Source organism: Melozone crissalis, unplaced genomic scaffold, assembly GCF_028551555.1.
Source record: "Melozone crissalis strain CALT ecotype California unplaced genomic scaffold, PUWL_Pcris_2 ptg000005l_1, whole genome shotgun sequence".
NCBI classification, from domain to species: domain Eukaryota; kingdom Metazoa; phylum Chordata; class Aves; order Passeriformes; family Passerellidae; genus Melozone; species Melozone crissalis.
In genome coordinates, this window is record NW_026535783.1 from 52,759,989 (window position 1) to 52,774,658 (window position 14,670).

The 14,670-nt window shown below is 40.1% G+C and overlaps 1 protein-coding gene across 1 annotated transcript in view; it reads right to left on the bottom strand.

The window, feature by feature from the left end:
* ARSB (arylsulfatase B) overlaps positions 1 to 14,083 on the bottom strand; it is a 61,647-nt gene extending 47,564 nt beyond the window's left edge. The window contains exons 1-4 of the mRNA XM_054287529.1: positions 13,742 to 14,083; positions 10,791 to 10,977; positions 8,361 to 8,551; positions 7,613 to 7,820 (exon numbers count right to left, since the gene is read on the bottom strand). Of these exons, the coding sequence (XP_054143504.1) occupies positions 7,613 to 7,820; positions 8,361 to 8,551; positions 10,791 to 10,977; positions 13,742 to 14,053 (898 nt within the window). The 5' untranslated portion in view covers positions 14,054 to 14,083. The remainder of the gene's footprint in view (positions 1 to 7,612; positions 7,821 to 8,360; positions 8,552 to 10,790; positions 10,978 to 13,741) is intronic.
* Positions 14,084 to 14,670: the final 587 nt, after the last annotated feature.

Below are 14,670 nucleotides of genomic sequence, written 5' to 3' on the forward strand. Positions count from 1 at the left end.
TATTTCTGATGGGGAGACTACTGAAGAGCCAAACCCCATAGTTTCATTTACATTAAGTGTTGACATCTCTATTCCATAATGTAAATCTGGACTTTGTACGATTTTGCTTTAAACACTATTGAAATTACAGAGGCAGTAACAGTTAACATTAGTAAAGAGCAAAGAATGGCAACCACAAGCAAGAGTGATTCAACAATTTAAACCCTCACGGGTATTTAGCAGACATGACACCACCGCATATCATTTAATGTGTATTATGTTATTTAAAAATACACAATATGAGCAAACATTAGACATATCATCAATATACAGCTTGCATATGCATCTCACTTTTGACCTCCAACATTCTTGCTGAAAGTCTAGATCACAGAACAGGACTTCAGAGCCCTTTGTCTGAGTGATTTAAGCTCATGGTTCTGAGTCACAGTTAAACAGACATCCCTGTCAATAATACTGCTAAAGGATCACATTTGGGGAAAATTTCTCCCCTGTGATCTTCACAGCATAAATAATGCTTACTCTGTACAAGTTCCAAGTGCAGAACTCCCACTGAGGTTTCATTAAAAAAAAAAAAGAGTACAGAATACACAACAGAGATCTACACTGTGGATAGAAGACTTGCAGCATGAATTGGAGAATAACTTTGCCCTTAATTTGAACTCATGTTCTTCCCTTGTTCCCCACATTGCATCTGAAAGATCCATGCGTAGCTGTGTTTTCCAGTCATGCTGCAAATCTGAATGAAGAACAATCGCACCCCCTCTGATGATTCATATGAAACATGTATTTCCAACAAAATGAACCAAAATAATTTGGTAAGACCAGCTGATGAAGAAACATCAGTTCTATACTTCACTGTGCTGATGTTTACTCACAGTGGGAAGAATAACCTTGAACATTCAATTTTCAATGGCAGAAATGCCACTTTTTCTTCAAGAGTGCTGACACATTATTGTATTTTCAGTGCTTGATACAGATTTATTTGTGCATGTGTGATGGAAGCACTATTGAGAGCTGTTCAATTAGAAGGACAATAAAAAGCTACACTTTCTAATATAAAATTCTGTTAATGTAATTCTTATTGTACTTTAAATACAACCATAGGGGTTTTATTTTCCATCAAGGGTACATAATACCTTTCCTGCATCAGAGCACCGTTTACTGAACAACTTAGCTGAGCATTTACAGAGAAACTTTTATTGAGCTGTGATCGTATAAATCAACCTCTATGGTTTTTTGCAACTCACCAAAACTGCCTCCTTATTCTCCTACCTTTACCAAAACTGGAGGGGAAAAAAAAATTGATCTCATGGGAAAAGAAATTGATGTACACAAGCTTCTACTACTTACAGATTTAGCCCTACAAAAGGACAATCTTTTCGATCCCATTGAATTATTTTTTTTTATTTTTTGCTTCTTAGTACTTAGAAGTACTTAGTGCTTCTTAGTTTTCATGATAACAGCAATTCTAGCACAGTCAGCTTCAGCCAAGTGCTTTCATTGTGAGCAGTCTCAGTAATTAAACAGGTCTCAGTAGCTACAGACCCTGTTGTGTCAAGGTCTACACCAGCACACACCATCACTAGACATGACAGAAACACAGAAGGAAATTTTAATCCAAAACCAACAGGAATAACCTGACAAACTGTTCATATGTCTGCAGTGAGCAAGTCAGACAAGACACTGTCAGGAAAACTGTGGACTTGTCCCACTGACAGGAGAAGTGACCACTTTTTGGGTGTAGAAAAATTCTGACAAAAAGACTAAAGACTTCACAAACACTATTATGGAGAACAAAACTAGTATAGTTTAGTTTAATAGTAATCATTTAAGGCAACCGTTTGGGAGCTGTGGGAAATTATTAAATATTATTGTTAATACACAATACGAGCTGTTTTCAGCATTCATCTCACTCTGAAGAAGAAATTACTAGCATAGCAATTAACATGCTTAAGTCAAAGTTTTATGCAAAACTGGGCTGTTTGCAAAATTCTGGGCAAAATTCACTTCCAAGTTTCATTTACAAACGAACTTCAAGCACTGGCATCTGCTAAAAACAGGAAGAAAAATTCAAGATTGAACTTATGATGGATTTTTTAACCATGAAGACAAAAAAGAAGCTAATATCTCTGATATGAGGTTCCTCTTTGTTCAGGAACTTGGCTTTGGAGTGTTAGGTTTTGAATGGAAAAATCTGGGAGGGTGGGGAGGGATTAATGCTAGATGGAATGGAAGATAAACAAACATTTCCTACAAAACATTCTGGGTTTTCAAAGGATTTTAAAAGGGGAGGGGAGAAGGGAGTCAATATATTGTCTGTCAACATCTTTCAGTATTGATTTTAAATCCATTCCCACCATAATATTTCCACCTTTGATAACATATTCTCAAAAATGTAGTCTCATTATTATTATCTTCATCATATGACAGAGAATGTGTTTTTTAATTTCTAAATTATCACTCATACTTTAAAATGGAAAAAGCCTGAAAACAAAAATAGAAGTCGGCACTGGAGTACAAAACACCAATCACATGCACCTTTCACTGTCACTGACATGTAACAATTCTAACTGATGCAAATACAGGGAACTGTCAGAACCTTTTCCTGTATAAAAATAAGACTAAATAAACAAGAAACAAAAACAACAAAAAAAATGGAGTAGATTTACTCAAATAACTAGTGTGTTGAAGGTGCTTGCAGCTAAGGCACCTGTGCTTTTTTCCACTTAGGAAGGAGCAGATGCTGAGGCAATAGATGGCTAGGCATGTTACTCACTGAAAACACACCAGACCTCTCAGAAACCTCTGAAAGAACAATTAAAACAAATCTTCTGATCTGCAATGAAAAAATCTGGGAGTACAACCTTCAAATTAGCACCTCAGACATCACAGACACAGAGTAACTGCTCCAGTCAATTGACTTGGCCAATCTGCAATTAGTAGGCTCTCTGAAGTCCCTTATAAGCAAAAGTGAAGGAGCAGGAGTTCATTTTTGAACAGAGATATCAAGAAGATAAGAAAACTCCCTTAAGGAATCAGGGAAAGTCAGATTCTTGCCTTAAAGAAGGCATTGGAAAAAGAAAATCCCAGTATTTCATTACCAAAAGCCACAATATGTGGGCTGGAATGAAAGGGAAAAAAAAAAAAAAAAAGAAAGGAAAAAAAGGGTAATATGAAATTTTGTGGGGAAAAAAAACCTAGGGTTATGATAGAGACTGTATAAACATCAGTAAGTATGTCCAAAAGAATCTGTGCTCTTATTAATCATAATTCTACAATGATAAAAAGACCGTCTTTTGGAGTGAAAACAGTCATCACTGTCACATGCTCCATTATGGAAAGGATTTATGTGGTTTCCTCTTAGCAATGTAAACCAAGGCTTGAAAGGTTCCACGTGCTTTGCTTTTCAAAGCCCTCTTATGGCAACTACCAGGCATTACAGTGCTAATCCACATTCAAAAACAGCAAGAAATACTGGAAGAAATGAGTGTTGCTCCACAGTGTTTCAGCATAACTAAGAACTGAAAGTTTGATAAAGCAAGGAATAGCAGCTTTAATACAGAACTGAAACTATGGGTCATATTCCTTTGCTTTAATGTTGGCATGTTCACGCCAAAATTTCTTGTAATACCTTGCAGAAACTATAATGAATTGTATTCACAGCAAATCCCTACTTCTTACCTCAAATCACAGTTCTATATTTGATGCAAAATTTGGACTCAAAGCACATGTTAATAGTTCTGAGCCAAATTTGTACCATTTTAATGCTTTTTATGACCTTTATTTTAAATCGAGGCTCTCTTCAGGGACATTGGTAGTTACAGTCTCCTGGAATTGCTAAAAGGAAAAATACACCCTATCTCATTATTTTTGATTTCAAGTGAACAAAAGGCCATGCGTACCCAATCCTGCTGCATTCATTTTTCATCTGTTTTGTTTAAACAAGCAATTACTTTATTTTCATAAATGATCTCGTTAGCATAGTTACTTGTATCTGCAGTGTAAAAAATGCTCCATAAAAGAAAATTCTACTTCATATCAAACCAATCAAGACTTTTCAAGCTACTACTTGATACACAAATATACCACCACATGCCATTGAACCTGCTCAACTTTTTCTTATTTACTTGTAGAAATTGCCTTTCTGTTGAAAAAGACACCTCAAAAACAGGGTTGATTTACAAGACATACTGATGGAGTCAGACTTTGCTAATGACCACACATAATGAAGTTACATTTTTATCCTGCTATCTCCATCAGGCCACTTTAAAGAGGAACTAAAGTTCTTCTACACAGTTCACAAGACTGTTTCAAAATGTGCAGTATTTCCTTTTGTCAGCTGGCATGTTTTCAGGGCAATTCCTCTTGAGCCATAACAAATAGGAAGAAACATGAAAGAATATAATAATAAAAAAAAATATACCACAAGATCAAATATTACATCGTATTTTATGGGGTTTTTTTAATATGTACCCAGTAAAAAGAAATCTACTGTTTGAGGTCAACACCTCACAGAGAGGTAGTCAGAAGACTATGTTAGTTGCAATGCTACTTGCCATAATACAAAATACAAAATGACCACCTGTAAATTATTCTTTGGGCAGGACTTTTAAAGCATGGAGAAATACAAACATGGAAGTGTGAATTTTGGCCTCAACTAAAAAGGAAATAGTAATGAATCTGGTAAAATGTACCATAAAAGTAGGGCCTTCTTTTTCCTCTACAGACTTTCAACAACACCTTTATCAAAGCACACAGCTAACCAAATAGAGAGTGCATTTCTCTTATAATGGTCTGGGTTTGAAAGGACCTCTAAAAGTCATCTAGCCAAACCCCCCTACAATGAGCAGACTTCTTCAACTAGATCAGCTTATTTGGTGCCCCATCCAACCTGACCTTGAATGTTTCCAGGGATCCACAACCTCTCTGTACAACCTACTGCAGCGTTTCACCAACCTCATTACGAAAAATGTCTTCCTTATATCTAGTCAGAATCTGTTCTACTTCAGTGTAAAATCATCACCCTTTGTCCTATCACAACAGATCTTGTTAAAAGCTCTGTCCTCAAATTTTTTATAAGTCTACTTTAAGTACTTAAAGCCTGCAGTAAGGTGTCTTCAGAGCCTTCTCTTCTCCTGGAGAACTCCAACTCTCTGTCGTAATAGCGAAGGCGCTCCAGCCCCCTGATCATCTCTGTGGCCTCCTCTGGACTCTCTCCAGCAGGTCCCTGTCCTTGCTGTGCTGTGCCCCCAGAGCTGATGCAGCCCTGCAGGTGGGGTCTCAGCAGAGCAGAGCAGAGGGGCAGAATCCCCTCCCTGCCCTGCTGCCCACCCTGCTCTGGATGCAGCCCAGGACACGTGTGGCTCTCTGGGCTGGCAGTGCCCATGGCTGGGGCATGTCCAGCCTCTCAGCCACCCCCAAATTCCTCTGAGCAAGTATGATGATTCTGTGTCTTTAACAGTGTTCATTAAACTTATGGATAAACTTTATCATTCCCTAAATTCTCCCTTGCAGTCTTCATTGAATTCCTTAAATTGATTCTTAATCCCACAAACTGGGAAGAACTTGCTTGGAGAGAGTTCTTGATAATAAAGAAAAGTGTGTGTGCCCTGCTGCATCCCACTAAGCTAAAAAAGGGTCTCCCAATGCCAGGACAGCACTTGGGGCAGGAAGAGGCAGACATGTCCTCAAGACCTGAAGGTACATCATACTATAATCATAGGCTCATATTATAGCTACCAGTGCACAGAAGGACTCCCAATTCCAAAGGACCTGGAAGCTGTGCAGGGAGATCTGACACAGCAGAGCTCTCTGCAAGAGATGCTCAACTGTAGACCCTCGCATGTCTCTTTTCAACCATATTCTAAAGTCTGTTCTGAAATACACCACCTGAAAAAGCAATAACAAAATATAGACAAACCAAATAATTTGACAAGATTTTTCCTTTTGCTGGTCTTTTAAAAATGTTTTATGGTTTTAACACTTGGTTTTTGAAACTGAGTTCTTATTGCATGCAATGTTTTATGCCTGTAAAGAATAACTGCGTGAAGAGAGAACACTGAAAAGATCCAAATCACTGGCCCCTGTGCTGCTTGATTTAAGTCCAATTTCCATGCATTTTGATCATATTAAATTTAACTCCTGGAAGTTTAAACTGTCAATTAACTCAAAATAAATCCCATTAGATAGAGTAGGCACTTGATTCTCCTGATTGTTTGACTGTTGTTAAAATATACCTGCAACTGATTGTAAAATAGTCACTGTTGAAAAACAGGGTACACTGTCACAATTCAGAAAAAAGAAATGCTTAATAAATGAAAAAAACAAATTTGTTTCTTTTTAATTCACTCACACCTTGTAATTCTAGCTCAGATGTCTTTAAGTTTTTAGTTTTATTCCACAACGTACTGAATAAACATTTCTGAAATAACTCTTCCGAGCCCCAGTCTCAGCAAAGACTGGATTTTTTCCATATGGGATAAATACTGGTATAGTTTTCCATATGTCTTTGCTCATTTTCAGTTCGAAATATAAAAACATTGCAAACAGAAATAGGCATAGACGAGTTATCAAATCTTGCTGGAGCAAAATCTGGTCACAAATATAACATCATAAGGCAAACAGGTTTGGACTCAAACTCCAAGATCCTGAGTGCTATAGGAAGCAGTTGCTAAACTCAAAACACATAAGTGCATTTTCATCAAACTTTGGTTGGTTCTTTTTTTGTTTTGCTTGTCTGTTTGTTTCAGTTGTTATTGTAGTATTTGAAGTGTTCACAGAAAATTAATTAGCCATTATGACAGCCCTAATATGTAAAGTGTGGACAAAAGAACAACTGTATGCATTGAAAGGCTACTTCCCATTTCCAACCAAACAAGAGTAAATATGTTCCTGAAACCCAGCCAAGCAGCTGTATTTCAAAAAAGTTCTGTTTCATTCTTAATTTGGAAACAAAGGAGACTGCTTTGCAATGTATTATTTACATTACTCTAATAACCTAGAAACCAGATCATGTGCCTGTACATACAAAAACTTAGATTGTAATTTGGCTGACTAGACTGCTCATCACATTTTCAACTGTTTTATTAACAGACCTTTGTTTCATGGGACTAAGATGCCAGTGAAATACTTCAAAAACGACAAAAACTACATGACACCTTAAAGTGAGGGGAAAAAACAGTTTTGGCTTCAAACTGCCTGCTGTCTGGCTGTTTGTGCTTCATGAAACACATGGCAATACACAGACAGGACAGACGGCTTCAGAAGAAATAGACAGCTCTCAGTAAGGATTTAATTCTGACAGATCCTCAGTAACTACAGTGTCAAGTAGGATGCTTCTAACTCCACTGCACTCCTCAGATTTTATAAAGGTATTTTTACACCACCAGGAGCATCCCCCATGCGCACAGACACTACTTTGGAGTTGTTTTTGTCAAGCTTGAGAAAGCCCTAAGAGAAGGGAGAGAATCTGCTGTTTCATGTAAACTCCTGCTTAACTTTCATCACTCTGATGTCATTAGAAGATATCCAGAGGAAAGACAGAGGGGCCAGATGTCTCTGTAATCAGCTTGTTAGCAAAGTTATTACTGAAAGAATACTTGAAGGAACTTACCAGTAGAGAAAACAAAAACTGTGTTGTCCCAAAGACCGTATGTTTTCAGAGCATCAGTAAGATTTCCTACCGCTTCGTCCATAAGAGTCACCATTCCTGCATAATGGCGCCTTTTCACATCTTTTATGGAAGAATATGGTTTCAAGTATTCTTCAGGGACCTCGAGAGGTTCATGAACAGACTGAAAGGCAAGATAGAGAAAGAGGGGCTGGGGTGGAAGGGATAAAATGGAAATTAGTTGAACATAAAGTACTAAGTGCAAAAGTTACTGCAGCAAAAGCAGACATCTTTTATCAACTGTGCAGGTACTGCCTTTTGATTTCTTCTACAACTTCTACATCTTCCATTCTTTGCACATAAACTAAGAAAGCTTTGAAAAATTACTTTTGGAAAGCTGTGGAAAAACATCAGGTCTATCTTTTCTTCGTAACATAATTGTTAACAATTTCTTTCTATTAAACTTCTCAACTTAAGCTTCCCTTCTCTGTTTAGAAGTGCAAACTACTTGCTCAACCATTTCTAAAAATGTATTAATTGTATTAAAATAGAAGAAATGGAGAAGGGTAGCAGGCCAGGACCATGCAGACAAAGCCGATTTTGGCAGCAGATGAGTTTTACCACTGCTACTTCTCACAATTAGCTCTATGCACCTATTGAATAGCCCTGAACTGCAGCTCAAACACAGCTCTCTCTAACAATATTTCATCAATGTTTTAGAAACATTCTTTAATGCTGAAGTTATCTGTACCTTCTCAGTTTTGTGATTTGCTATAAGATCTATAGCTCTTTCTGTGAATAAATTTGTGGAGTACACATTTTTAAATCCAGTTGCAACTTCTTCTCCATCTCGAAAGTCCAGAGCACAGCGCGTCACATTCTTTGCTTTGATGAGGACACAGTGGTCATGAGTATAATAATCCTCACTGCCCAGGAGATAGCCTACAACAGGAAAAGATGTCAAATGAGCAGGCCAACATCGTGGCACATAAACACATACATCAGGAGGAGAAAAAAGTCAAACGCAAATGTCTAAACATTAGTGGTTTTGAGCTAAAACAGTAATTCAACCCTGGACCACCTACTATGAGACCCCTGACACGTCTAAATAGTTCCACATTTAATACCTCATAGGCTTTTCATTGCTAATGCCAGCATTAATTTCAAAAGAAATTAAATATTTTGAAAGCAGTTTAATGACCTCTTATTTGTACTTTGATGTCCATGAGCACTAAACTAATGCACTAGGAGCCAAGGCAGTGATCTAGCTGTGAACTAGTCTGATTCTTAGTGGTATGATTTCCATGTTTGTATTTTGATGTAGGCTTCCACCTCTATTGGAAAGTTTGGAATTTTAAAATCCATTTATTCAAAAACATCCAAGCATGAATCATCTGTGTCTGCTGTAATGCAATTTCTGATCCACTGCTGACACCAGCTGGTCAAGAAAAGACACTATCACTTAGAGATATCCAAAAGAAATTAAGTAAAAATCCTGCAGGTATGGATTTGGTCCTACCTAGGGCTAGCCTGTTAGGCATGGAGTGCCCTTGTGTTTTAGCAGGCACAAAAAAAACTTTTCAAAATCATTTGAATCTCAAAAATTACATTTGAAATGAGATTTTAGATTTCTCCCCGAATATCCTGAAAAAATGGATGAATCTGAAAAAAATACAGTCCTATGTTCCGCAAAAAAAAGATCTTGGGACAAAAATCCAAGACTGAAGAAATTTACTTGAACTTTTTTTTCAGCAGCTGCAGCTAGTAATTTCTGCAAAAACAAATGTACAGAAAAAATAAAGTGATCTTAAATAAATGTCTATGATATTTTTAGGAGAACAAAATGGTTAGTTTTTCAAAAGGTGAAGTGATTTTATAGGCAGATTGCTTACATCAATGTACTCAGAGGCATATGTTGCATTTTTTCCATTTTGAATGCCCACTGGGCGAGAGTGCATCAAGTGTGCCACGGAATCAAACATCCCTAATCATAATGGATGCCTACTGGAATCACATGAACATTACAGGATATTAAACCACTATATCCTTGGAAAAATAATGCCACATTGGGCACCCAAAAACAATACACAGAGCCAGCCTATCCTCAGGCTCCTGCATTAAAAGCCTGCTCAGTCCCAGGGTGAGATTTCAAAAGGAACAGCAGCCTATCTACACCCATGCCACCAAGGAGATTCCAAGCTCCTGTGGAGGGATGGGAGAAAGCACAAATCCTTAAGCAATGAGAGCCATTATATCCCAATCCACATATATTAGCTTAATTCAGTTGTGAAACCATGTTTGTGAGCTCCCCAAAGAGTGAAAAGAAGTAAACCACCTAAGGGGACAGTTTTTCCCACCTCATGTTTGGATGAACATGATTTATTAAAGGCACACACAGAGCACAGTCACATTCTTCATTTAAGCTGCAGGTTAGACAAGAGCAACACAGGCTTCTGCATTGAAATTTACTATTTTGAAATTCATTGTTCAAGGAAAGTGTCTCAAAACCAACCAAGTGGAGATGGATCTCTTTGAGCTCAGTGGTGTGCAGAATGATGCAGAATGAGACATTTGACAGCCCAAGTCATATACCATCCGTGACACTTGTGCAAAACTAATAAATTGATACTGGGACAGGAGCCCAAACCACACTTGGAACAATAAACAATGCATAGCTATAAGTTGCTTTGCAAGTAATGCACTCACACTTAGACAATCTACTGTTTAGTCTGAGAGCTTCACTTCCTAACTTATGAGTTTTTGGATACTACTTTATAGAGGCTTTCACACCATCTCATCACCAGCTCTGGAAAACCAAAGCTACACAAACAGGCTGTAACCCCCCCTTCCCTATTCCCCTGTGCTGCTGTAGGTAGGAGACAGAGAATTCAGAGCAAAAAGTTAACTCTGGGAAGGAGGGAGGAGTGAGGGAAAATGGAAAGAGAGAAACGCTTTACTTGGGGCTACACAGTAATTCTGATACTTTCTTCAGTAAGTTGTAAAGCTTGAGCATACATTTAAGGCATTATCATTTTTTAAGCAGTAGTACTTTGGAAATACGCATACCCAGATAGGGCTTTACTTATAAATAAGCAGTAAATCCGCCGCTGTTACAAGAATGGGACAGTTTCTCATCCTTTTCAACACTGCATTTACTGCCCACACTAAATCAAACTATTACCAAAGTAAGTGTCAAATCCTCTGCGAGTCGGAAGGCATTCTTTTCTGTACATCCCCAAATGCCACTTCCCCACCATGTGAGTAACATATCCCGCCTCTTGAAGTAGCTCTGGGAGGAGTTTCTCATCCAGTGGCAGACAACTGGGCTGGCATGGCCAAATTATCTGGTGTTGTAAACCTGTGTGGATCTTGCAGAGAAAAGAAGTGTGAGAGATCCCTTACAATGCAGCCCACATGTTAATTTATAAGCAGGGCAAAAAAGAAGCACAGCTGCATTAGAGATTAGGATTAATTTTAGGGGCTCTTCATTTTACCAATGTAGCACTGAAGATGATGAGGAAGCTGCAGGTGGAGGGTAGGGGTTGCATGGAGGAAAACAAGAAAATAGCACTGCAAGAGTTAATATCTTCCCAGGCATAAATCAAGCACTTTCATCAGCAATTTAAAAAACAACAAAACAAACAAACACACACAAAGCCTTTTATGCTTTTAGCTAGAAATCTAACAGGTAAGAATTATCATTATGGTCTGTTCAAAGGCTTGAGACATCTCAAGATGGAGTGAGAGATTTTAAATGGGATTGAAATGGGCAAAAATGCACATGGTGGGTGAATCTATCAAGATTTTGCCTGTATCAGAGAACAGTCACTGGAGGAAAGGTCGATAAAAGAAAACTATTTTTCTATTACTCTTCTAAATGGCCATTATATATACGTACTTGTATATTTATTTGCATGCTTCAAATGAGTACAAGCACTACAGAAAGCATTTGGGTGGGGAAAGCTTCACACTGACTAGATCTGACATTCAATAGTTCTGCTAAAGTTTCCAGTCTTACTAAGTGATGAATTTTGTATTTGTTTACAAAACCATCACTGATAACAATACTTTGAGTAGTATATCACACTTGATACAAGGAACCTCCTCAGTTAATGATACTATAAACTGTTTTGTCAACTCTGTCTTCTCCACAATCAAAAAGGCATTCCCCTAAACCTAGACCTGCAAACATACATATACAAGTACATATATCTTGTTTATATATTAAACATTTCTAGCAGTCTACGTGCTAGAATCTATGCGTGTGTCAAAGCACAAAGTCTCCAAGATCCCCTGGAGCAGCTAACACCAGATTTTATGACTTCACTAAGCAAACCAGTGTAGCAAGCTGCAAGATTAACGTTCAAAGCATTGCTTTGAAATTTAGCAACTCTCTGAACTGACTTTTAAAACAAATAAGCCATGAACTTAGGCAAGTGGGTAAGGCCCTTTTCTAAAGGGCCTACTACTTCCTCATTTTCTTTGAACAAGGAGGTTCCAAAAATTAAATTATAGTGTAGATTTTCTACTATACATATAAAACATTTAAAATATTTTAAAATGCTTTATTACAGAAAGCATTAATATACCAAATGCACAAACTAGCAAAGCATTGTAATTTCTTGCACTGTATCTGGAAAATGAGAAAAAGGAGAAGGAGGCAATAATAATATAAAAATATCTATAGCTATCTTAGACCAATACCATTGCTTTTCTTTCAGATGGATTGCAAGGTGACTACCAAAATTTCATCTCCAGATTTAGGTTACTTTCCCAACTTTCTAAGCAACTGTTAATCATATCCATGCGTAAAACAATTTTTAAAAGATCCCACATATTTACTGCATAATAACTGCTGTATGGAATGCCTCCTCTATTAAAAAAAAAAAAAAGAAAATTAATTTTCTAATATCATTTTACTCAATTGCAACGTGGTCAACATGAAGATTATTAAATTATCAAGACACATTATGGGATGAACTTAAATCCAGACTGAACTATAGGTGTTTTCAAAGTTCACTTTGAAGATGTGATGCAGCAGTGGCCACTTTCTTAGAAAGCACATTCAGATTATGAACAATATTTTAAAAATATTCACTATGAAAAAATATTTTAGGTTATTTAATAGAGCAACCTCAAGGGTTGGTAAAGATAATGTAAATTGCTTTTTCCTATTCTTCATTATCCATTCTTCGACTTTTCAGGAAAGAGACAAATGTTGCTTGGAAAGAGTGTACCTAGAACAACATTCCTGCAAGAAGAGACAGCGTCCCCTACTACAAGATGACATTTATTTTCTTTCACTCAGAGCAGTTTATTTGGCAATCACTGTGGTTAACATGGATGTGCAGGACTTCTTGAGACAGAGGGGAAGTTCCTGAAACACACTTAACCCTTTGAGAGTTTCTTCCTTCTGTCTATGCTGTGTGTCCTTACTTTCTTTCTCACCCCCCACTCCTCAGGTTTTTGCCAAAACTGCAAAAAGGATAGGAAAGGATAGAATGATATCAGTATTATAAAGCCCAAATCTTACATCTGTACAACGGGGGGGGGGAGGGGGGGGGGGGGAGGGGGGGGGAGATAAAGAAAGGAAAAAAACAAAAAGGGAAAATCAGGATAATCACTATAAAATCACTATGAACTTATTTACACACCCAGACTAATGACCACTCTGTGCGCACTCCATCAAGAAGGGCAGAACATCCTGTACCAGATGGAGGTGAATGTATAGCTACTGACGCATTTGGGCACTGCACTGGAAATATGCAGCAAAAACTGAACAAGTAATGCTCATCTGCTCGTTTCTGCATCTCGACCGGGTTATCCAGTGGAAAAATATCCAAGAGTCAGGCGACTAGGGCAAGGATATTTTCCACGACAGCGTGCCGTGCCTGTTAATCCAACCGAAGCATAGTGAGCACCTCGGCTTTTCTGGAACAGAACAATTTGCACCGATTCCATGCTCTAGTTTACTCCCGAGCTCGCAAGGCGAAGTTTGCAGTTTCAGAGCAGCTGTTTCGGCAGCGCAGCGGCACAGAGACCCAGCAAGCCCCAGCGGCACGGGAGCTGCGAGCAGGGAGCGCCCGGAGCATCCTGCGGGCAGCGCGGCCGGGCTGCGAGCGCCCGCCCTACCTGGTAGCGGCCCGACAGGAGCTGGCTGCGGGACGGCGTGCACAGCGGCTGCGTGTAGTAGCGCTCCAGCCGCACGCCGGCCGCGCCCAGCGCGTCCAGCCGCGGCGTGCGGATGGCAGACCCGTGCCAGCCCACGTCGCCCCAGCCCAGGTCGTCGGCCAGCACCAGCACCAGGTGCGGGGCGGACGAGCGCGCCGCCGCCGGCTGCGGTAGGCACAGGGGCAGGCACAGCGGCAGCAGCCGGCTGAAGCACAGGCACAGCAGCCGGCTAAAGCGCGGGCACAGCGCGCCCAGCCGCGCCATCGCCGGCATCCCCGGCACCCGGAACTGGGCCGCGGGGAGAGCCCCGAGCCGGAGCTCCGCCCGCCGGGCGAGCGGCGCGGCCCGCGGGGCGGGATCGGGCGGGGCCCGGGCAGGCAGGGCCGGGAGAACGGGACAGGGCCGGGAGAGCGAGGCAGGGCCCGGGCAGGGCTCAGGCAGGGCCGGGAGAGCCTGGCGGGGCTCGGGCAGGGCCCAGAGAGCTGTGCGGGGCCCAGGCAGGGCCGGGAGAGCTAGGCGGGGCTCGGGCAGGGCTCGGGCAGGGCTCGGCCGGCGCTGCGGGGGAGCGGGGTTGGCGGCTGCGGGCCTCAAGAGTGGGAGCGGTGCAGCTTTACGCCGATGGCTTTTGGTATTAGCCTAAAAAAGAAATTGTAAAGGTTTTGCCGGTGTTGGCAAAGTGTGCAGCCCGCTGATGCTGGCGGTCCCTTCTAATTTTGTCTTGCTTCAGCTCCGATATTAAACACCCGGTTCAAACCTCGGAGCGTTTCCCATGGGAACCAGGGAACTATGTGCAGGCTTGTATCTCAAGTCATCTGTGTTTCTAATGAAATCAGTGGAACATTATGAGGACAGGACAGACTGCATTCTCGTAGTATTAGCTAAACTGTTAC